The following is a 24,148-nucleotide window of genomic DNA, read 5'->3' as shown; positions in this document are numbered from 1 at the left end:
CCAAACCTTTTAGAACCAACTCTTTTGAACCCACAGGAAATATATCAAATGAAATGCAAGAACAAAATATTAAAGACACCAAGATTTTAACGAGGTTCCTCAACAGTCAATGTAACTGGAGTACGTCTTCGGAGCAGTAGGAGCTCACCCAATAATCCACTATCAACCAAATGGGAGTTTACAAAGTGTTGGTAATCTCACAACCCAAATAACCTAATACACCCAATAACTCTCACACACTAAAGAAACAAATAGAGAAAGAAATATAGTGATTAATTTCTTCTCTATACAAAGCTCAAAGCTATTACAACAATAAAACTTTGATGGAGTGAGAACTAACCAAGAAAGAAAATCACCTTTCTTTCTTATATGAGAGCTGCGTACCTCTCTTCTTCTTTCTGCTGCTCCCTTCTAATTTTTTCTTCTATGCGACAACCTTTTTCCCACACCAAAAGGCAACTATTGCTGCTAGTTAAAAAACCCCAAGAGTCCCGTGACTTCTCACATGGACCAAAGAAAAAACTTTAGACAAATTTCACTTTTCTTTTCCCCAAAACAAGGAAACATAATCTTGTTGTCCTTTCTCCTTTTTTTTTTCTTTTGGTTTGTTTATTAGGAAAGGTGATGGCCACTTGGCCACAATTCAACAAGGCTTGTATCGGCACCCGAACCAACGGCAGGCCATAAAATACTCGGTTGACTAGAGAGTCGGGGAGATTGAAATGTTTGAATCGGTTGAAAAGGGTGGGGTTTTGGTTTCGCCGACGGTCATGATCTCTTATTTCTTTGGTTTTAGAACGTAAACCTTCTTCTCAGAACCTGAATGTCTTTCTCGAGTGGAGTTAAAAGCTCTGCAGTTGTCCGCATTCAAATTACAAAAATCTGAACTGTAGTGAACAAAAAAGATAATACAAGATCATTGGATTTGTATGTACTAAATTGTCTAATTTAAGCATACAAAACTGGGAGAACATAGCCAAAGCGCTAAAATTCAACCATGTCTATCCAAAAGCTTCTCTATCAGCACCGGAAATGCAACTAATCCGGCACAACCAACACAGGCTACTTGCAGACCAGCTACAACAACACAAGAAGTTAATTAACGCCAAAAAAGTTTATAGTTACGTAAGAATATAATCTTACGTGCATGAAAACCAGTTGAGCAGATAGCAGGACCATGACGAGATATAAACGCCAACAAAGTTTAAAGTTTCACCATATTCAAGGCCAGTAACTTGTACGGTTTACACATTCTTTCAGTGAGACTTAATTAACGACTGCCCTCTTTGCCCGGTCAAGGCTAGGGAGAGTACCGACGTTGTAAATCAGGTTAATGTTGTGTTAAATGGTATAATTTTTTATTTTTATTTTTTATAGAACAATATATTTGCACTAAGTATTGAAGGAATAAATTAGTTTTGAACTCGTTATCCACAAGACTGTAGGCATGGTATAACTTCTTGGTGTTTTCGACCACCTGAACAGCCCTTGAAGCACCGAACTCCACGTACAAATTCCGCCACAACATATCAGTAACTGGACTCAAATCTCTGCCTATGGTACTCTTCCGTGCGCACCTCAACTGCTCGTCCGTACATTTAATCTGGTAGGATTTTCTCGAGAACATTGGAATCCACTTTGCTAATGTCCCCCGCCAAGGTGGCGCATTATATCAAACACCGAAGATGGAGGAGCTGTTGCTGCTGCTTTAGCTTCCACAGTACTAGCCATGTTCGTAATTACTTGCTATTAGTCCTTTTAACTTTCGGTACGGTGAAAATTAAGAGAAATTCTCTTATTACACAAAGAATTTGACGTAGACTGGGAGGACTTATGTGGAACTGGTTAGCCACCACATAGCGTTCCAGTCCAACAATGCACTGATATTCCCCGATTAAAGTCTGAAATTTAAGGTAAACTTATCGTACACTCATATTAATATTATTTACTTCACAGAAAAAGGAAAATTCAAAGGAGTTGAAACAACCATTCAGGCTACATGTCCTCGCTACTAGTACAATACATACCTAGATCCATGATAAGTTTCATATCCCTGCAGTTTTATTTATGAAATAAATCCCTTGCTCTTTAGGCTCTCAACACCATCCTTGATAATTTGATCCATGGGAATGAATTCTAAACCCAAGTTCATTAGCTTCTTCGCTCCGCTCTTTTCCCTCAGCAAGCCGGGTTGGGTATCCTTTGGCAAACTACACAAACGTAAACATACTAGCTCGAACATTTTCAAAATCAGGCACTCACACCACCTAAAAATTTACAAAATTCTTCCAAGGCAAGCGAGAACGCACCAAACGGTTGATAAACTTGGAAAGCAACATTTGGAAGTGATTCTAAACAGACCAAAGAAAGATGATGTATGCAAATCTATACCCGCATGAAAACTCTTTTATAGGCAAAATCAGATTTCAATTCGCTAATTTGGTCTCAAATATCTATAACACATGATGGACGGAAAAAAAGAAAGAAAAAACCATGGTCCTCTAGCTGTAGAAGAGTTCAGTGCATCTAAGAAACCTCGGTTTAAAAAATCAAGACATAGTATATTTTTAAGTTGTGCTTCTGACAAGGGACGAAACATTCACTTATCAGGAAACCAAACATCTAAAACATAAGATATGCACCCAATTTCATTTGCAAATGCATTTTGTGGACCAAAACTTACCTGTGAACCTTGTACTCAGGGTAAAGTTCAGCAACCTTTGCCACAAAGTCACCATAACGTGATATAGCTTCCACACACAAGTGCCTACCGGTCGCTGATTTGTTCTCATACACTAAAATGTGTGCGAGAGCTACATCTTTAAAATGCACAGATCCCATAAAAAAGTCCTCATATGTTTCAGTGCAACCTGCAGCAAAGATCGAGCAACTCAAAACTATATATATGTTGTTTCCACTTTCTAGGGCCTCATCCTTTTTCTCATTCCTCTCCAAAACAAACTTTATCGAAAATCCTTAGAACTTAAAGAAACATGTGCTAAAAAAAGAGGTGAAGAGGAGTTCCTTTATGATTACACATACGCATGCTCACACAATCTAACTTCTCAAGCTTACGGACTAACCGGCAAAACAATTAGCAATCTCGACTGTTATGAAAGAAGAAATCTTCCAAGTGCTGAGGTACCAAACTCAATCTTTCCTTAGCAAAAATTGTTGATTATTGACTCAAACATGTAGTCAAAGTCCAAATCTTTGGGCTACTTTGTGGTAATGGGAGGCAAACAACATTTGTGCCTAATTTGTGCCTAATTTGTGCCTAACTCTTTTGACTTGATGGTAGGCCTTTGGCCATTGATGTCTTTGAGAAGCTTTTCTTTGGCTATAAAAGGAGAGCAAGGTGCAGCTCATAAGTATGGAGTAGAGACAAGAGGAGAACAAGGAAGAGAGAAAAATAGCAAGAAGCCATTCGGCATAGAGAAAAATTTTCTCAAATTGTCTTGCTTTGTATTTTTTGGTTTTCTCTTCCTATTGTAAGTGTGAGAGCTTGGGTTATTTGGGTCTTTGGGAAATTGAGTGATAAACACTATTGTATGTTCTCATTGATTATAGTGGAATACTCCGTCGTCTCCAAACTGGATGTAGGCATTGCCGAACCAGTATAAATCTTGGTGTTCTTGTTGATGTTGGTTTTTGTTTCTGTTCTGTTTTACTATTCACTTACAGTCGAATGCCGCTTCCGCACAACAAAAATGTCTTAAGAGAAAGAAAATACCTCATTTTTACCTCATTTTTAGTTCATCAACCAACCACAGCATCATACATAATAAATGGGAAATGTTCTCTTGCCATTGAGATGATATGTCATCGTACAAACTGTCAATCAAAGATCAACTTTCGTCTAAATTTATGATTCAAGTGCAAATTTCGCAACATTACATGGCATACTATCAGGCAAGAGAACAATAACCGCTAGTGGATTATTCAAACAATTTAAGAGTGCAGTGCTAGAGGATAAATAAAGTCAATAATCTACTTCTAGGTGCAGTCGTAGAGGATTTTCTAATACAAATTTGCAGAGAAAAGTACCCTCAAGAATGCGAAGGAGCAATAACATGCTAGAATTGAGCCTGGGCGAGATAACAGGGCCCATCACCGCGCCCGGATTCACCACAACGACATCCAGCCCCTTCTCCTTGGCAAATTCCCACGCAGCTTTCTCCGCCAGCGTTTTCGATAATGGATACCACAACTAGCCAAACACCAAACACAATCAGCATTACAGTCCCCAATTGTGAAAACTTCAAGTAGTTAAAAATGAAGAATTAATAATCAAAAGATGAAAGATACAGTAAAAGCAGGGGAAACGTGCACCGAAAGTAACATACTTTCAATAAGAAAATTGAATGCGGACATTAAACAGGGCGTTGGAGTAACTCACTCCCTTCTGCTTGCAGTAGTCAATGTCTGTCCAGCAATCCTCGCCCTTGACCTTATCGGACGGCCAGCTTGGGCTGGGAGTGATGGCGCATGAGGATGACGTCAGCACCACACGGCTGATCCCAGCCTTCTTCGCTGCCGTCAGAACATTAAGCGTTCCTTTGATCGCCGGGTCCAGGAGCTCCTTCTGCAGAATAAACAAAAAAAAGCACCACGTTTTCAAATTTACGCATAATTTCGCATAATTAATCAGATATAATCAAAATTAGAAGGAATTTGATACTGTTTTATGGCGGGAACCTCGGGGTCGTGGACTGTATCGATGATGCAGGGAGAAGCGAGGTGGAAGACCCCGGAGCAACCATTGACGGCGGCGAGTATGGAGTTGTAGTCGAGGAGGTCGATCTGGAAGAGACGGAGGCGCGACTCTGCCCCCTCTACTAACGCTTCTAGATGCTTCGTCTCGCCATCGTCCTCTGCAACAAACAAAACAACGGCGTTATTAATTTTGAACTGAACGCGAATGGAATGAATGGAACTGTGGCGGTTGTGTAGATAAGGGGAAAAGCAAGGGTGAAGTTACTGAGATCCTTGACGGTGGCGTGGACGGTGTAATCACGGTGGAGGAGGAGACGGACGAGCCAGGATCCGATGCAGCCGCTTCCACCGGTAACGCATACGACCTCACCCTGCTTCGACATCCTCCCTCCCTGCAGGTTGCAGTGTCCCTTTGCTTTCAGCGGTCGAGTGCTCCTCAGTTACTTCAGCTGATTGCATGCACAAAATCTAAATGGAATTTACAAATAAAAAGATAATGTACATCGAAAATTGAGTGTATAACGTACACACAATATCTCGAGTTAAAACGCTTGACTTCTCTTTAATATTTATACCTAATTTTTTATATTAGTAATATCACTTGTAATAAATAAATAAATAAATATCGTAAATAACTTGGATTTATCAAAATTATTGCAGAAAACTCTAATGAGCCACAATTTGTTGAAGAGAATTCTTATTAGCACTCCAAAAATCTTATTTTACACTCCAAATTTTCTATATTACGAATGAAAAATATACTTGTGAAGAGTGTAAAATGAGATTTTGAAAGTGCCAATAACATTTTCTTTTGTTGAAAAATATTAATATCTTTTGTATATGTCCCTTGTTAAAAGGAAAACTAATAAAAATGGTTAGAAAACTTTGAGTTTTAACGATAATGACAAAATAAATAGTAAAGTGAATAGTACCAAAATTGACTTTTTAGTGTAAAAATGTGATTTTTCGTTAAAATGAACAGTACAGAGAGCTTTTCGTTAAACTTTCCTTATTTAATTTTAGTGAATCACTGCATAGAACTTAGTAACCGCAGATGTTTTCTTGACATACATACATACATACATACATATATATAGTACTGTCTAGCTTACCTTAATTAACAACTCATTCAACGTAGTGGGATTTTGGAATTAATACAGTTAAATTTTGATCGTCGTCGTTTCTTGAGGAGGGAACTAGCGCCGCACCAAACAGCTTGGAGGTTTATTTGACCTAGGCCTCTGCACTATTATCTGCAATTTGGAATACAAATAATTATAATTATTTTTCATATACTTTTCACCTTAAATTAATTGTATTTGTACATATCCAAAACGAAGTAAATAATCAAAACACTGCAACTCACCAAGATTAAACGTCATTAGCACAAATCTTGACGTTTGGGATGTGAGAAATCTTGGGCCACTCCTCTCCACTGCTTTCTTTGCAACGTTTGGCAAGTGTTGGACAGTAAAAAATGGAAAGATTCTTGAGTGGCATTTTGCAGAGGAAGTCTGGCAGCGTTTCTAGCTCAGAGCACATAGTTATGTCTAAGGAAGAAAGACATGGCATGATAGTAATTCCAGAATCTCCTTTGTTCCACCCTTTCACGCCTCCCCAGTCCTTCCAAGACAACATGTTGTAAAAGTGGAGTCGCTTCAATTTTGGGAATAATATTGACAAGGATGATTTGAATGAAGATGTTTGATCATCTTCTACTCCCAAAAACTCACCACCAATCTTTCTTACACCCGACATTGCCCCGAGGTGGAGTCCTTCAAGGAACGGCAATTTCCCAAGAGGAGGCAAAATTTCACAAACACAATTATCCTCCAGAGTAAGGAATCGCAACTTTTTTAAAGACATCAACCAATTCGGCCAGGTCGAGCCAAAATACCCATAAATCTCTAAAGATTCCAGATCATCGTGTGGTCTTAAGACATCCATATTTCGTCCACTGCTCTCTCCGGCCTTGTCACGCACTTCACCAAAATCAAGTTGGAGATGAAAAAGTTGCTTGTTGTCCCGCAGTTGTGCTTCACTCCCATCTTTCACCTTCCCCAAAATTCTTATTTGGAGACTGCCGTGGAGCTGGTTCACGGTTCCCAAATCCCCAACTTGAAATGCTTCGTCATTGTCAACAGAAAAAAGAGGACAAACGTCTAGTGTTTGCAAACTTGTTAATCTCCCTATCCCTTTTGGCAAGTACTTCAGTGAGTCACTCTCCCCAACGTAAAGATGCCTTAAGCTAATCAACTTTCCCATGTTATCAGGCAATTTATGTAGCGATTTCCATCTTCGAAGGTCCAAGGTATACAAGTTATATAAACCACAAATGGTGTCTGGTAACTTCTCCAACTTTATACTCCTAGACAAATCAATATGCCTCAAATGTACCAATTCACCAATCTCTTTTGGGAGTTCTTTGATGGAATTTCCAGACAACCTTATCGTCCTAAGACATTTAACTTGTAAAATAAAACTAGCATATACCGTAGCAACACTTGAGTGAGTTGTTGTGAGCGTACGTAGATTTTTGCAATTCCGAGAAGTGATAGAAAGTAAAGCTTGATCATCAACCACAGATGTTAAGGTCAGATGGCGAAGATTACTGCCCAATACCTCTATTTTACGGTTTGCAACCTCTGCCTCGGTACTCAAGCATTCCTTCTTGGTGATAAATTGCACGAAGTCATGTACAATGTCATGCATTTTGCAACCTATTATCGCACCAGTGTCGTAATGTTTCTTAAAATCTTGAAAAAAAGACCGAGCAACTAAATTATCAAAAACAGCTTGACCAGTTTTTCCTTTATCTTTATTCTCTCTAGAATTAAGATAATCTTGTGCCATCCAAAGATTAATCAACTCATCTCTACTAAACTCATAATCTTTTGGAAAAATAGCACAATATAAAAGGCAACATTTGTTTCTCGGGGCCAAATCATAATAACTTAGAAATAATGGCTGGAAAACTTCTTGCTCCACTTCTTCCCAATCCCATATTTTACTATTCAGAACCTTCAACCATTCACTCCTTGTCCTCTTATCTCGCATCATACTACCTAAAGTCTTTGCAACAAGTGGCAAACCCTTACACTTTCTTACAATCTCCCTACTGATTTCTCCAAACACCTCAAACTCGCCTATTTCTCTATTAGAAAATGCCATGTGATTGAAGATTGACAAACAATTTTGTTCGCTCAACTCTGCAAGATTGATCATGTGAGAGGTTGCTTCCATCATACTAGCAACATTTTCTTTTCTGGTGGTTACTAGTATTCTACTGCCCTCAGCCCCATTTTGCATCAATGGAACCTTTAATTGATACCACTTTTTACGGTCTTCAGTCCACACATCATCCAACACAAGAAGAAACTTTACCCCTTTAATGGATCGAGACATAGATTCTAAGACATGATCCAACCCAGTTGAACTTGAGGTGGCATCACCACTAATCTCTTTGGCAATCTTTGTCTCATCGAAAGGCTCTGACACACAAACCCATATTCTCTTTTGAAAATGAGCTTTAACATTGGCATCATTATAGACTAACTGAGCCAAAGTTGTCTTTCCCATACCTCCCATCCCTACAATAGGGATGATGAGGAGCCCCCTCCCTTCTTCACTACCATCACTCACCAACTTCCTTATCAAACTATCCTTTTCCTTTTCTCGACCAAATATCTCAGACATATCGACAAAAGACGAAGTTTGCTGTTTTTGAATGACTATTTCAGTGAGTTGAAAATTATACATTTTTCTTTGCTTATAAATCCCAACTAACTGCTCATTTAGATCCTTTATCTTGAGAGCAATTTCACGACGAATAATAACCTTGCCGACTTGGCCAAGACAAAAACAACGAGCGAAGATAGCAAAACTTACCTTCCTCTGATGAGTAATATGAGTTGTGCCTTCTCCTTCTTGTTTCTCAACTTCTTGTCTCAGAACGTCAGTGTTCCACTCATCCAGCACGTCCACCATCTGGTACGATATTTCCTTCAGGTTATCCAGCCAGTTTTGCACGTTTGCCTCCTTCATTTGCCTTTGCTCTGCATCCTCAAGCATAGATTCAATAGCTTTCAGGTTGCCAGTGAACTCTTCAACTTCTTTCTTAACATTTAGAATGAGTGTCAGCTCGTCCTCTACGTACTCATAAGTTGTTGTAGCCAACTTCTCTAGTAGCATGGAAACGAGGGCGTCAGCCATTTTCAGGGTTACAAACTTAGAAATCGGTTGAGAGTGGAGAAGAAGAAGAAGAAGAAGAAGAAGAAGAAGAAGAAGAAGTCAGCTGCGTAGGAATGTATACATGAAGAGGAAACTAATGCAGGATGGTTGTGCTATAGCTTTTCTTCTTTGCTAGTTTATATAGACAGTGGACACCTTTGTTTTCCCGTTTGCTTTCTTAATGCAAGATTCTTTGCTCTTAATACCAAAAAGATTTTCCTTGATGCTGCTGTTTGCTCTCCTTGGATGAAAGGAACAACAAATTTCAGGGGTGAATATATACTGGCAGTGTCGGCAAGTAGTCTAAATTTGTTTTTTAGAACGTAAACCTTATGAAGAAATTGGAGTTCAACCATAAAACCAATTGACAATATGGGGAAGTAGCCCAACTTACTTTTAAGTCTATGCATAGTTTCTCCTATCAATGTGAGATTCATTCTCAACATCTTTTCAACATCTCATATAAACAAATTAACATGATGGCTTATGAATCAATCCTCGATAAGAAGCAAGCATTAGGTCACGGGTATTTGGCATTCGTGCCACTGTTCTCTTTGGCAATTTTTTTTTTTTTTAAATTTATATTTGATTTCTAGCTACGAATGTTCTTTAATTGAGACTTACTGGTTTTCTGGTTTTGATATCCAAAATCATTTGTCTATTTAATTATTACGATGAAATTTCATTGTTTCTTATAGAACAAAATGTTCCTCAATTTCAAGGTTTCTTGCAAAAATTCAATTTAATCCGCAACCATTTGCTTATTTAATTATCACGATGAAATTCAATCCGAACCGTCTATGGTGACTTGTTAAGATTCTTTGATTTTATAAAGCAAGATTCTTTGATTTACCAAGATTTTACCTTGATGCTGCAGTTTACTGTGTGGAGAGAAAGGATTAACGAAAACTTTAGGAGTGAATCTGAATGCCTATCCAGCAAGCAAGCTCATTTCTTTAGAGCAGCGTAAACCTTCTTCTCAAAATCCGAATATCTTTCATGAGTTGAGACTTCCTGCCGGGAATTAATCCTTTCGTTTGGGTGTTTGTTTGTTGAATTACAAATCTAAATCAATGATCATACCGCTAAAAATACGGTGTAGATTCTCAAAAAATCTCAACTGTAGTCGAGAGAATGCATAACACAAAATCATTGGATTTGTATGTTCGCTAGAACATCCCTTCATAAATGATTTTGGATAAATAACCATAACAAGGGCTGAAGTTGAACCTAAGCAAAAACATTCGTATCACTGCAGGGCACTTCTGCTGAATTGTCATATTTTTAGTGTCTGCAAAACTGGTGCAGCACAGGCAAAGCGCTCAAACTCAATCATGTCTATCCAAAAACTTCTCTATCAGCACTGAAAATGCAGCAAAGCCGGCACAACCAACGCAGGCCGCTTGCAGACCAGCTACAACAGGACAACATAAAGAGGTGTAAGGGTCTATTCTTAACATGCACGAAAACAAATTATGCAGATAGCAAGCTACTATGATGAGAATAACACCAAGAAGGCCGGTACTAGTCCGGTTTATTCATTCTTTCGCCCATGTTATATCACATATCTTTGAGGGCAAGGGAGTGTTCCATCAGTGGAAATTACCAACATTCTACACAAGTAGAGTCAAGGACTCTGGATTCCTGTTTTGACATCGTATGAGAAATAAAACCAGAATCTGTGGCTGAATTCAGTTCATTATAAAGGTATATGCAACCTCTTAATATTTGAATTATCCTTATTTGTTAATAAATACAACAAAGATGACAATCCGGTTTAGGTTTCAATGCATTCAATGGAATATTTTCCCTTAGAAGACAATTCCTGTATCTAAGTCCGGTTAAGGCACTATAAACCATAGTTCTCCTTAAGTATGTGATTTTCTTCGATTTCGGGTTCGAGACTTGAGAGCAGTCTCTCCATAAATGGGGGTAAGGCTAGCCGACATTCACCTCTCCCAGACCCTGCGTAAAGCGGGAGCCTTGTGCACTGGGTACGACCTTTTTTTCGGCAAAGGTCGTATATCCTAAAATGCAGTCTATCTGGTTAGGGCATAAATTTAACATGTAGAACTCATTACGTACAAGAGAACAGGAGAATCATGCAAACCATAAATCTTGTTACAACATCTATGTAATTCACAACCCTTATTATCAAGAAGCTAATCCGAATTATATTGCAGTTACGCCTCAATTCCATCTTCAAGTTACTATATGGAAAGCCCTAACATCATCAGTCAAAGAATTCGAACATAAAGCATTCAGTTCTTGTAGTGAATAAGAATTCATCCAACAAATTAAATATCCAACAAATACTGTTGAAAATCATAACATTCATGCTAGGGCATCATCCTAGCCCTAGAAAAGAGTTTAGTTATTCATAGAGCACGAAAACATAATGAAAAGTCTAGAAAACATGGAAAACTTATAAACGATGTAGAAGGATAGAACGATGGCTGATGGCCGCTGCTTCTCCTCTTCAAACTTTGCAGAAAATCTCTCTCCAAAACGTCCCTCCGACTTCCTACAACCTATATTGGTCAAAATCCTATCGGTCTTGTGCAATCTTTTCCTCATTTGTATTGCATGACTGATGATGTGGCGAGTAAACTTCCCAAGTAACTTACTTCAGACCCTATTGAAATAGGATTAAAGTCATCTGTACAAGCTCTCTTGGGCAATGGGCTTCAAGTGAATTATCACCCGTAAAATTTCTTTGAAAGCTAACTTCAATATCTTTGCAATGGTATAAGGCTCAATAGCTGGTTCCTTCTGAAGTACAGTTTATTCGGTCAAGTTGGCTATTCTGCGCAGACAGTGTCTGCTTCCAGGAAGCAAAACTCGTTTCAATTGCAAAATCCCTCCATTTTCTTGTTTCTTCATCTTTACTCCTCGAACCAAAGAACACAAAACTAAGTAAAAGAGAACTGAATTCACTTAAAACAATCACAATAATCCAAATAAAAAGGAAATAAAATGTATGGAATAATTGTTATATCACGTAGCATTCCAGTCCAACAATGCACTGATATGTTTAAGTTTTTCTTCACGTGACAATATATTACTGGACCAGAACGCCATAATGGCAATGAACTCGTTTCATATAAATTGCTCTCCTACCTAGAAGAAGGAAAATTTAAAGGAGTTGAAACAACCATTCATGTTACACGTACTCAGCTACTAGTACAAGTCATACCTTGATCCCTGATAAGTTTCATATTCCTGCAGTTTCATTTATGAAATAAATCCCTTGCTCTTTAGGCTCTCAACAGCATCCTTGATAATTTGATCCATGGGAATGAATTCTAAACCCAAGTTCATTAGCTTCTTCGCACCGTTCTTTCCCTCGGCAGCAAGCTCGGTTGGGTGTCCTTTGGCAAACTACACAAAAGTAAACATATTAGCTCGAGCATTTTCAAAATCAGACACACACCACCTAAAAAAATTGTAAAATTCCGCCAAGGCAAGCAAGAATGCACCAAAAGGTTGAAAAACGTGGAAATCAACATTTGGAAGGGATTTTAAATAGACCAAAGAAAGATGACGTATGCACATCTATACCCGCATGAACACTCTTTTATAGGAAAAATCAGATTTCAATTCGCTAATTTGGTCTCAAATATCAAACACGTGATGGGAGGAAAAAAAGAAAGAAAAAATCATCATCCTCCAGCTGTAGAAGAGTTCAGTGTATCTAAGAAACCTCGGTTCAAAATCAAGACATACTATATTTTTAAGTTGCGCTTCTGCCAAGAGATGAGACATTCACTTATCAGGAAACCAAACAGCGAAAACATAAGATATGCACACCATTTCATTTGCAAATGCATTTTGCAGACCAAAATTTACCTGGGAACCTTGTACTCAGGGAAAAGTTCAGCAACCTTTAGCACAAAGGCACCATAATGTGATATAGCTCCAGCACATAAGTGCCTACCGGTTGATGATTTTGTTCTCATACACTAAAATGTGTGCGAGAGCTACATCTTTAAAATGAACGGATCCCACAAGGAAGTCCTCATAAGTTTCAGTGCAGCCTGCAGCAAAGATTGAACATCTCAAATCTTACTTTATACATGTTGTTTCTAGGGCCTCTTCCTTTTTCTCAGTCCTCTCCAAAAGAGAGGAACCCAAACAAACTTTATCGAGATTGCTTAGAACTTAAAGAAACGTGTGCTAGAAAAACAGATGTAGAAGAGTTCCTTTATGATCACACATATGCATCTAATTTCTAGTTCATCAACCAACCACAGCCTCATTGGTTACCTTAGTTTTAGGCTTTCAGCAACATAATATATGAAATGGAATTGGATAAAGTCAACAATCTACTTCTAGGTGCAGTCCCAGAGGATATTCTAATACAAATTTGCAGAGAAAAGTACCCTCAAGAAGGCGAACGAGCATCAACATGCTAGCATTGAACCTGGCCGAGATAACAGGGCCCATCACCGTGCCTGGATTCACCACAACCACATCCAGCCCCCTCTCCTTGGCAAATTCCCACGCTGCTTTCTCTGCCAGCGTTTTCGGTAATGGATTCCACACCTAGCCAAACACCAAACACAATCAGCATTACAGGTCCCCATTTGTGAAAACTTCAATTAGTTAAAAACGAAGACTTAATAATCAAAGATGAAAAATTCAATACAAACAGGGGAAACTCGCACCGAAAGTTACAAACTTTCAATAAGAAAATAGAATGCGGACATTAAACAGACAATAAACCGCGGTTTTTCAAAACACAATTAGGCATTGGAGTAACTCACTCCCTTCTGCTTGCAGTAGTCAATGTCTGTCCAGCAATCCTCGCCCTTGACCTTATCAGACGGCCAGCTTGGGCTGGGAGTGATGGCGGAGATGGATGACGTCAGCACCACACGGCTGACCCCAGCGCGCTTCGCCGCCGTCAGAACATTGAGCGTTCCTTTGATCGCCGGGTCCAGAAGCTCCTTCTGCAGATTAAACAAAAAAATGACCACGTTTTCAAAATGACGCATAATTAATCAAATATAATCAAAATTAGAAGGAATTTGATAATGTGTACTGGCGCGAACCTCGGCGTCGTGGACTTGATCGACGATGCAGGGAGAGGCGAGGTGGAAGACGCCGGAGCAGCCACTGACGGCGGCGAGTATCGAGTTGTAGTCGAGGAGGTCGATCTGGAAGAGACGGAGGCGCGACTCTGCTCCCTCTACTAACGCTTCTAGATGCTTCGTCTCGCCCTCGTCCTCTGCAACACAGAAAATGACGGCGCTTATTCAATTTAGAGTGAAAGCGAATGGAATTGGAATGAAATGAATGGCATTGTGGCAGTTGTGTAGATAAAGTGAAAAGCAGGGGGAAAGTTACCGAGATCCTTGACGGTGGCGTGGACGGTGTAATCACGGTGGAGGAGGAGACGGAGGAGCCAGGATCCAATGCAGCCGCTTCCACCGGTAACGCATACGACCTCACCCTGCTTCGACATCCTCCATGCAGTCTCCCTTTCCTTTTCAGCCGTCGAGTGCTCTTCAGTTACTTCAGCTGATTGTTGAATTGGGCCGAAAACAATTAACAGTCATGATACTCAACGTTTGGGATTTCAAAAATCTTGGGCCACCGTCCTTCTTTGCAACGTGCGGCAAGTTGCGAACACGAAACAATGCTAAGATTCTGCAGTGGTGTTTTCCATAGGAAGTCTGGCAGTGTTTCTAACCTAGAGCAATGATATATTTCTAAGGAAGAAAGACATGGCATGATTGTAATTCCAGAATTCACGTTCCACCCTTTCACGCCTTCCCAGTCCTTCCAAGACTCAAGTCCCCAAAATTGGAGCCGCTTCAATTTTGGGAATAATATTGGTGAGGATGATTTGAATGAAGAGGATGTTTGATCATCGTCTCCTACTCCCAAAAACTCGCCACCAACCTTTTTTACACGCAACATCCCCCCTACGGAGAGTTTTTCAAGGAAGGGCAATTTCCCAAGAGCAGGCAAAACTTGACAACCCTCATTCTTCGACAGATCAAGGAATCGCAACTTGTTTAAAGACCTCAGCCAATTCGGGAAGGTCGAGCCAAAATACACATCGTTGTAATTCCAATCAATCCTTAAAGATTCCAGATCATCGTGCGGTCGAAAGACAGTCATTATTCGTTCACTGCAGTCTCCAGCCTCGTAGACCACTTTTCCAAAATCAAGGTCGAGACGAAAAAGTTGCTTGTTGCCCCTCAATTGTGCTTCACTCCCATCTTTCACCTTCCCCAAAATTCTTATACTGAGACTGCCCTGGAGCTGGTTCAAGTTTCCCAAATCCCCAACTTGAAATGCTTCGTCGTTGTCGACAGAAAACAGAGGACAGACGTCTAGTGTCTGCAAACTTGTTAATCTCCCTATCCCTTTTGGCAAGTACTCCAATGAGCTGCACCTCCCAACGTAAAGATGTTTTAAGCTAATCAACTTTCCCATGTTATCAGGCAATTTTTTAAGTGCATAGCATCCCCGCAGGTCCAAGGTATACAGATTGTATAAACCACAAATGGTGTCTGATAATTTCTTCAAATTTCTACTCTCAGACAAATCAATATGTCTCAAATGTACCAATTCACCAATCTCTTCTGGGAGTTCTTCGATGGATGTATAAGACAAACACAACTTTATCGTCCTAAGACTTTTCAATTTTGAAATAAATCTACCGTACACCGTATCAACCCTTGAGTGAGTTGTTACAAGCGTGCGTAGATTTTTGCAATTGCCAGAAGTGATAGAAAGTAAAGCTTGACTATCAGCTATAGACGTTAAGGTCAAATGGTGAACCTTACTGCCCAATATATCTATTTTTTGGTTTGCTCCCTCAGACTCCGTAATCAAACATTCCTTCTTGGTGATAAATTGCACAAAGTCATGTACAATGTCATGCATTTTGCAACCTATTATTGCACCAGTGCGAATGTCTTTCTTAAAGTCTTGAAAAAATGACCGCGCAACTAAATTATCAAACACAGCATAACCAATTTTTCTTTTATCTTTATTCTCCCTGGAATTAAGATAATCTTGTGCCATCCAAAAATTAATCAACACATCCCTACTAAATTCATAATCTTTCGGGAAAATAGCACAATATAAAAGGCAACATCTATTTCTTGGCGCCAAATCGTAATAACTTAGAAACAATGGCTGGAAAACTTCTTGCTCCACTTCTTCCCAATCCCATATTCTACTATTCAGAACGTCCAACCATTCATTCCTTGTTTTCTTATCCTGCATCATACTACCTAGAGTCTTTGCAACAAGTGGCAAACCCTTGCACTTTTTTACAATTTCCCTACTGATATCTCCAAACACCTCAAACTCGTCTACTTCTCTACCAGAAAATGCCATATGATTGAAGATTGACAAACAATTTTGTTCGCTCAACTCTGCAAGATTGATCATGTGAGAGGTTGCTCTCATCATACTAGCAACATTTTGCTTCCTGGTGGTTACTAGTATTCTACTGCCCTCAGCCCCATTTTGCATCAATGGAACCTTTAATTGATCCCACTTTTTGCGATCGTCGGTCCACACATCATCCAACACAAGAAGAAACTTTACCCCCTTAATGGATTCAGACATAGATTCTAAGACATGATCCAACCCAGTTGAACTTGAGGAGGCATCACCACTAATCTCTTTGGCAATCCTTATCTCATCGAAAGGCTCCGACACACAAACCCATATTCTCTTTCGAAAATGAGCTTTAACTTTGGCATCATTATAGGCTAACTGAGCCAAAGTTGTCTTTCCCATGCCTCCCATCCCTACAATAGGGATGATGAGGAGCCCCTTCCCTTCTTCACTACTATCACTCACCAACTTCCTTATCAAACTATCTTTTTCCTTTTCTCGACCAAATATCTCAGACATATCGACAAAAGACGAAGTTTGCTGTTTTTGGATGACTTTTTCAGTGGGTTGAAAACTATACATTTTTCTTTGCTTATAAATCTCAGCTAACCTCACATTTAGATCCTTTATCTTGAGAGCAATTTCACGACGAACAATAACCTTCCCGACTTGGCCAAGACAAAAGCAACGAGCGAAAATAGAGAAACTTACCTTCCTCTGAGGAGCAAGATGATCTGCACCTTCTCTATCTTGTTTCTCAACTTCTTGTCTCAGGATGTCAGTGTGCCACTCATCCAGCACGTCCACCATCATGTACGATATTTCCTTCAAGTTGTCCAGCCAGTTTTGCACGTTAGCCTCCTTCATTTGCCTTCGCTCTGCATCCTCAAGCACAGATTCAATAGCTTGGAGATTCCAGGCGAATTCTTCAACTTCTTTCTTAACGTTCAGAACGAGTTTCACCTCGCCCGCTACGTATTGATAAGTTGTTGAAGCCAACTTTTCTAGTAGCGGGGAAACAATTGCATCGGCCATTTTGAGGGTTAGAAACTTAGAAATTGGTTGAGAGTGGAGAAGAAGATGATAAAAATCGGTTGAGAGTGGAGAAAAAGAGGAAGTTGGCCGCGTAGGGAAGTGTATGAGAAGAGGAAATTAATGCAGGATGGCTGTGCTATTGCTTGTCTTCTTTGCTAGTTTATATAGACGGTGGACACCTTTGTTTTCCCGTTTGCTTTCTACAATGCAAGATTCTTTGCTCATATTACCAAAAAGATTTGCCTTGATGCTGCCGTTTACTCTCCTTGGACGAAAGGAATAACAAGTTTGAGGGGTGAATCTATAGTGGCCGTGTCGGCAAGCAAACTAATTTTTTTTAGAACGTAAACCGTCTTCTCAGAATCTCATATAAACAAACACGATGGCTTACGAATCAATCCTCGACAACAGAAGCAAGCATATATGTCACGGTGAAGCGGTATTTGGCATTCATGCCACTGTTCTCTTAGGCAATTATTTTTTTTTTTGGAAAAAATTATATTCAGTCTCTAGATACTAATGTTCTTTAATTGAAATCTTATTGATTTTCTGGTTTTGATTGAAGTCTCTAATATTAATTAATATTAACGTAGAGATTGGACAGCCCCGTTTTACCTGTTTGCTTTTTTATTTCCCAAGATAGGAATACGGTGACTTATTACCAAAAAGATTTTGCCTTGATGCTGCAGTTTACTGTCTGTGGAGGGCAAGGAATAACGTAAACTTTGGGAGCGAACTGAATGTCCATCCAGTCTTTAGAATGTAAACCTTTTCTCAAAATCTGAATGCTAAAACTACGGGGTAGATTCTTATGGAGTTATAAACCCCGCAGCCGTGCGTATTCAAACTATAAAAATCTCAACTGTGTTCAAGAGAAAGCATAATACAAAATCATAGGATTTGTATGTTCGCTAGAACAACCCTTCATAAATTTGGGATAAATAATCATAACAAGGGCTGCAGTTGAACCTAAGCAAACACATTTGTATCACCGCAGGGCTCTTCTACTGAATTGTCATACTTTTTGTGCCTGCAAAACTGGGGCAGCACGGGCAACGCGCTAAACTCAATCATGTCTATCCAAAAACTTCTCTATCAGCACCGAAAATGCAGCAAAGCCGGCACAACCAATGCAGGCTGCTTGAGGACCAGCTACAACAGGACGACATAAGGAGGTGTAAGAGTCTAATCTTTACATGCACGAAAACAAATTATGCAGATAGCAGAACTATGATGAGAATAACACCAACAAGGCCGATACTTGTCCGGTTTACTAATTCTTTCACCCATGTTATATCACATATCTTTTAGTGAGGCTTACTCAATGACTACCCTCTATATCCGAGTCAAGGCTTACTCGATGACTACCCTCTATACCCGAGTCAAGGCTAGGGCAAGGGAGTGTTCCGTCAATGGTAATTACCAACATACTACACAAGTAGAGTCAAGGAGTCTAGATTCCTGTTTTGACATCGTGTGAGAAATAAAACCAGAATCTTGGCTGAATTCAGTTAAAGTGTTAAAGCTCTGATTTTAACTACGGTACCAGATTAATTATAAAGGAATATGCAACCTCTTAATATTTGAAGTTATCGTGCTGCATTAATAAATACAACAAAGAATCAACCTATAATGGTTAACATTGCCTAACTACAAGAATTCCTTATAAATAAACATGATGGCTAATTAATGAACTCCTTGATTCAAAATCAATCCTTGGACAACAGAAAAAAGCCAAGTAGTTTCTGCAAAGCACTAACCCCTTACGCGTCTTCAGCCAGATACTTGATGCATCCAATGGTACTAGTTTCATAAACTTACGTTTGAAGGTGTTAAATTTTTAATAACTCCATTATTCAGTTAAGTTAAAAGAGCATATTACATGTCTACCCCACCCCTACACTCAATAAAATCAGTTCAAAACAGAAGCTCAAGCGAGATTTTTTTTCGAAACACTATTTACAAAAATACGGACTTTTCAATTCCACTTTCCGAAGGAGTGGAAAGAGAACACTATGGTCTAAATAGAATCCTATGGTGATGTGCCTGAATGCGAAGTTGACAATACGCATTATATAGTTGGTTTAAAGCCTTGTATATCAATGAAAAAAAAATGATAACTGCTGGAGAAAGTTGGTTACCTTTGGCTGACAGTGCACCTCCAGTTGCACATCCAGCAACAACTATTTGTTGTGTCATGTTTAGCTCGTGCCTGAAAACAATAATCCAGAATTAGTCCCTATAGCAAAGAAATTAAACCTCATCGATCACATAAAATTTACGATCATGAATTTTGACATATCCAGAATACCTGTTCAACAACACACTCGGCAGCTGAGAAAAGCAATCCCATAACTGCAAATGCTTTTGCAGAACTCCAACTCCTCCGGCCCATTGACTTTGCTTGGTAAATGAATTGTTGTTTACCAGTCATTTCGTCTTGCATTATGGGGGTGTCTAACGCTCCGAGAAGCAAACCCACCATCAACCCAAGCCCACCACCTATGAAATTCCCAAAGCTTAAAGAATGAACAATCAACATCCGTTTAGTGTTAAGTTCTATACAAAAGTACAAGGAAAAACTCTAATAAGACTTAAAAGCTCTTCTGGGAAGCACTCGGGAAGCAATTCAAGTGCTTTTCCGGGCCAAAATCAATGTAAACAACAATGTAACCTTCTGGTAGAGTTCGCTATATAGAGCAAACCCCAATACTTACTTTAAAGTAACGAAATTTAGACTATATCTATCACAACTAATACACCAATCTTCTGCACATTCTGAAACCCACAAAAATACAATTCTGAGACCACACACAAATAAAAAGACAGTAACTTTCCAAAGTTTTCTCAGCAACCAAACAGAAATAAAGGGAAAAAAAAAACCAACACTTAAAAAAAAGACTTAACTTTTTCCCACATTTGCTCGGCAACCAAACAGAGAGAGGAAAAATAATAATAATAACCCATGTGAGAGAATCCAAAAATTAAGCAAAATGAAAGAACTTCAGCCATACCCATAACTCCACTAACGACGCTTCGGACGGCGCAGTTGTTCCAAATGTCTTGACCGCGCATCTCCTCCACCGTCGGCAGCCGAATGGGCTCAATCGGAGGCTCCTAGACCTCTCTCGAGGCCGTAGATTCGTTCTCCGGATTCGAGGCCATTGAGGTGAGGCTTGTATCGGCACCCGAACCAATGGCAGGCCATAAAATACTCGGTTGACTAGAGTCTCGGGGAGAGTGAAATTTTTTAATCGGTTAAAAAGAGTGCGGTTTTGGGTTCGCCGACGGTCATGATCTTTTATTTCTTTGGTTGTGGAGTAATCCGACGGTGGCTCTTGCTTCCATGTCCCAGAAAGGAAAGAAAACAAATGAGTTGCTAAACTCAATGGGTCCCACATCCACAACCAATCTGATCCGCTCAAAGTCCCCGCCTATTCTGAACTCGGCCACGGTGAATCTCGCTCTCCACATCTCCCAACCCTAAAACCCCACTCTTATTCACTCGCCCATATAAATATTTCTTAGCCTCTCAACGCCTTTTCGTTCCTGTCTCCTCCTCCTCCTCCTCCTCCTCCTTAGGGTTTCTGCATCTCACTCTGCAGACATGGTACCTCTCTCTCTCTCTCTCTAGAGATCTCTGCTGTGTGTGTTAACTGTTGGTTTATGTTGCGTTTTGCAGGCCAGAGGACTGAAGAAGCATTTGAAGAGGCTCAATGCCCCAAAGCATTGGATGCTCGACAAGCTTGGTGGTGCTTTTGTAAGTACTAACACCTCTTCCCCTAATTAAAAAATTGAAGAAATTTTCATTAAAGCTTCAATCTTGTCCTCCATTGTGATATGGGTTTAATTTAAATTTTATCACTAAATGTGTTTTTTAAGGCTCCCGAATGAAAAATGAAGAATTTTCCCGGTAAATATACAATTTTTGCTTCAGTTTGATTTGGGGTTAATGTAAAATTTGGTTTCAAATGTGTTTGCTTGGGACTCCAAGTGAAAAAATGATGAATTTTTACATTAAATCTTCAATTTTGGTCTGATTTTAATTTGGGTTTAATGGAAGTTTTGTTTCGAATGTGTTTGTTTAGGCCCCCAAGCCCTCATCTGGGCCCCACAAATCCAGGGAGTGCCTTCCCCTGGTTCTTATCCTGAGGAACAGGTTGAAGTATGCACTCACATACCGTGAGGTTGTTTCGATTCTCATGCAGCGCCATATTTTGGTTGATGGAAAGGTCAGGACCGACAAGACTTACCCTTCTGGCTTCATGGGTATGTTCTCAACAATTTCACCATTTTTAGTTCCATTTTTTTATTTTGCAGAATGATTTTCTGCTATGTATCTGTGATGCTTAGAAGTGTGCTTAAAGTTGTTTTATTTGTCTTCAGATGTTGTTTCAATCCCGAAAACAAACGAGAATTTTCGTCTGCTTTTTGACACAAAGGGTCGGTTTAGGCTTCACTCCATTAGAGATGAGGAGGCAAAGGTTGGTGCTAGTTTTGTAGAAATGTGTACATTTCGTTTAACTAATGTGTATTATAGCCATTGTGTACTGGGATTATTGTTAGCTTAGTTGTTAATATGTGTTCTTGACGAAATGAATGTTCAAGTTTAAATCTTACATGCAACAGAAAAGATCTAAAGTTTAACGGGAAAGGAAGTTTGTTTGACCGTTTATGTTGCTAGGTTAGTTTAACTGGATTATCTGTTCAGATTTAACTTTTGTTTCGAATGGTAGAACATATTGCCGCAATTGGGTTGATCAGGTGGATCAGTGTTTCAGTTAGCTAATTCTACAAATTGAAAGATTAGGACCTGCTACACTATTTTTATTTTGTACATTTCGGTTTAATCTTTTTTCTTGGAATCAAGTTTCTTTAAGTCTCTGTTTGTCCTTTTTCAATATTGACATGTCAGTGGTTAGGAGTACTCTCTGAAATATATCTAGTTGAGTTTTGTTGGCTAGATAGTTTCCTATTTGACTTGGTATTATAAATTCCATGAGCAGTTCAAGCTCTGCAAGGTTCGGTCGGTGCAGTTTGGGCAGAAGGGCATCCCCTATCTTAACACTTTTGATGGCCGAACCATTCGCTACCCTGACCCGCTGATCAAGGCCAATGACACTATTAAGCTGGACGTAGAGACCAGCAAGATCACTGACTTCATTAAGTTTGATGTTGGTAATGTTGTCATGGTGACTGGCGGTAGGAATAGGGGACGTGTTGGAGTCATTAAGAACAGGGAGAAGCATAAGGGAAGCTTTGAGACCATCCACGTGCAGGATGCCCTCGGCCATGAGTTTGCAACCCGTCTTGGCAATGTGTTCACCATCGGCAAGGGTACCAAGCCTTGGGTTTCTCTTCCCAAGGGCAAGGGCATCAAGCTAAGCATCATTGAAGAGGCAAAGAAGCGACAAGCGTCCCAAACAGCTGCTACGGCTTAAACAATATAGCGTCGACTATGGATTGTTGTTCCTGTAGTTTTAGAATGGTACTTAGTTGAATCAGTTAAGCAGTTTTACTTAAATCAGCTTATGTTTAGGGGGTTCTTTTTTCTTTCGTTTTGGGGCCGTGCATTATGGATTATTTAAGTTGCTATACTGGCTTGAATCTTGTTATGTTTTGTGCTGGAATGAGATGTGTATTGAACCATTTTTAATCAACTTCCTGCCTATGCTATGCTGATACTTGCGTAATATGTTCTTTAAACGTTTGGGTCCTAAAATTTTTCCAGTTTTAGACCTGTTCTAACCATTCGAGTAAAACTCAGATTTTAGGTTCTAAATTTACCCTAACTTGCACAACCATTGGGTCAAATATGAGTTTTAATTCAAAACTTTTTTTGGGGGCAAATTTAGTCAAAAGAACTTCTTTCTGAGTTTGTGAGCTGGACTACCACGTGTATATTTTCTGAACTTCGTATCTAATTAGTTAAAGATTTTGGACATTTTTGAATTGTAATTAATATTTTACCTTGTGTAATTGTGTTAATAGAGGGCGAGCCTTTTTGTAACATAAAGTTGCTCATTTGTGACGGGTTCGAGTTGTGAAAATTGTGTATTTGCAAAGCAAGAGTAAAATTGTGAGAAGGGAGAGATTTGTTCAAGGTGGGAAGGTACATCTACGGGTTTTTAGAGAGGAGGACGATGACCTTCGGTTTATTATGCATAAAGTATGATGGATTTTAGATTTAGTCATCCAAGTAGTTTAGGCTTCAAAAACAACATTTCAAATTATGTAATAAAAATCGGGCATTTTCATTAGCATCCGGATTATGTCGTTTTTAGTTTTCTAAGGCCTGAGTTTTTCTAGAGTTGTGTTAGTATCTTTGTAAGCCCTTTGGCTATCTATGTAATCTCATAATTTCAATATATAAACGAATAATGCTTTGGGATTTCTCTCAAATTAGTGGCTTCCAAACTTTTGGTTCTTCAGGGATTTGTGTTTGTAATCCTTTAACTTTGTGTTGCTTCGCACATCTGTGTAATTCTTGTTTTCTTTGCACTGATCTCTCTATTAATTAACCAACCAAACAAAAGCAGAATTGACATAATCTTTGGGCTTATTCTTTGCAATGCCTTTGGAACTCGAACTTAATCCCACTTATCCCTCTGAAACAAAAACATCACATTTTACACCTTGGAAAACGATTTTTGCTCCACTTTAACGGTGTTCAGTCTATTCCGTCAAAATAAGATTAAATGTGCTGGCGTGTAAGGTTATTACAATAATGTGCTGACGTCAAAATAGGGTTAGATCGAATTTTGCTCCTCTTTCGATTCCTCCTGGAAATTCCACGAAATAA

General features: G+C 39.3%; 4 protein-coding genes and 2 pseudogenes across 4 annotated transcripts; 1 reads left to right on the top strand and 5 right to left on the bottom strand.

Annotated features, from left to right (window-relative positions):
* Positions 1-1,907: 1,907 nt before the first annotated feature.
* On the bottom strand, positions 1,908-5,255 carry LOC103429871 (phenylacetaldehyde reductase-like). Its single transcript, XM_029088175.2, has 6 exons — positions 4,982-5,255; positions 4,699-4,874; positions 4,400-4,585; positions 4,048-4,210; positions 2,684-2,870; positions 1,908-2,210 (listed from the first exon to the last, which is right to left on the bottom strand). Exons 1-6 carry the CDS (start codon positions 5,097-5,099, stop codon positions 2,066-2,068), a joined length of 975 nt encoding a protein of 324 aa, XP_028944008.1. The 5' UTR covers positions 5,100-5,255; the 3' UTR covers positions 1,908-2,065.
* Positions 5,256-5,829: 574 nt separating this feature from the next.
* Positions 5,830-9,054, bottom strand: LOC108174467 (putative disease resistance protein RGA3). The gene is made up of 2 exons (XM_017335408.3): positions 6,083-9,054; positions 5,830-5,969 (listed from the first exon to the last, which is right to left on the bottom strand). The coding sequence occupies exon 1, from the start codon at positions 8,926-8,928 to the stop codon at positions 6,088-6,090; it is 2,841 nt and encodes a 946-aa protein (XP_017190897.2). The 5' UTR covers positions 8,929-9,054; the 3' UTR covers positions 5,830-5,969; positions 6,083-6,087.
* A 2,635-nt stretch (positions 9,055-11,689) lies between these two features.
* On the bottom strand, positions 11,690-14,431 carry LOC103439303 (cinnamoyl-CoA reductase 1-like; annotated as a pseudogene).
* A 65-nt stretch (positions 14,432-14,496) lies between these two features.
* LOC103447611 (putative disease resistance protein RGA4) lies at positions 14,497-17,346 on the bottom strand. Its single transcript, XM_008386802.4, has one exon. The coding sequence runs from the start codon at positions 17,344-17,346 to the stop codon at positions 14,497-14,499; it is 2,850 nt and encodes a 949-aa protein (XP_008385024.3).
* A 782-nt stretch (positions 17,347-18,128) lies between these two features.
* Positions 18,129-20,820, bottom strand: LOC103447612 (mitochondrial import inner membrane translocase subunit TIM22-4-like; annotated as a pseudogene).
* LOC103447327 (small ribosomal subunit protein eS4x-like) lies at positions 20,810-23,006 on the top strand. The gene is made up of 5 exons (XM_029088177.2): positions 20,810-20,956; positions 21,029-21,106; positions 21,435-21,615; positions 21,733-21,830; positions 22,353-23,006. Exons 1-5 carry the CDS (start codon positions 20,954-20,956, stop codon positions 22,785-22,787), a joined length of 795 nt encoding a protein of 264 aa, XP_028944010.1. The 5' UTR covers positions 20,810-20,953; the 3' UTR covers positions 22,788-23,006.
* Positions 23,007-24,148: the final 1,142 nt, after the last annotated feature.

The sequence above is a fragment of the Malus domestica genome, chromosome 11 (assembly GCF_042453785.1).
Source record: "Malus domestica chromosome 11, GDT2T_hap1".
In the NCBI taxonomy this organism is placed as follows: domain Eukaryota; kingdom Viridiplantae; phylum Streptophyta; class Magnoliopsida; order Rosales; family Rosaceae; genus Malus; species Malus domestica.
The sequence above is the reverse complement of the archived record's forward strand: the minus strand, read 5'-3'. Positions and strand labels throughout refer to the sequence as shown.

Coding starts and splice junctions, on each gene's coding strand:
- LOC103429871 (XM_029088175.2), bottom strand. CDS start 5,099: ATGTCGAAGCAGGGTGAGGTCGTATGCGTTACCGGTGGAAGCGGCTGC. Junction 4,875..4,981: donor CGCCACCGTCAAGGATCTCA/GTAACTTCACCC, acceptor TGTTTGTTGCAG/AGGACGATGGCGAGACGAAG. Junction 2,211..2,683: donor CCTGAGTACAAGGTTCACAG/GTAAGTTTTGGT, acceptor ACGTTTGTGTAG/TTTGCCAAAGGATACCCAAC.
- LOC108174467 (XM_017335408.3), bottom strand. CDS start 8,928: ATGGCTGACGCCCTCGTTTCCATGCTACTAGAGAAGTTGGCTACAACA.
- LOC103447611 (XM_008386802.4), bottom strand. CDS start 17,346: ATGGCCGATGCAATTGTTTCCCCGCTACTAGAAAAGTTGGCTTCAACA.
- LOC103447327 (XM_029088177.2), top strand. Junction 21,616..21,732: donor TTACCCTTCTGGCTTCATGG/GTATGTTCTCAA, acceptor ATTTGTCTTCAG/ATGTTGTTTCAATCCCGAAA. Junction 21,831..22,352: donor TTAGAGATGAGGAGGCAAAG/GTTGGTGCTAGT, acceptor TTCCATGAGCAG/TTCAAGCTCTGCAAGGTTCG.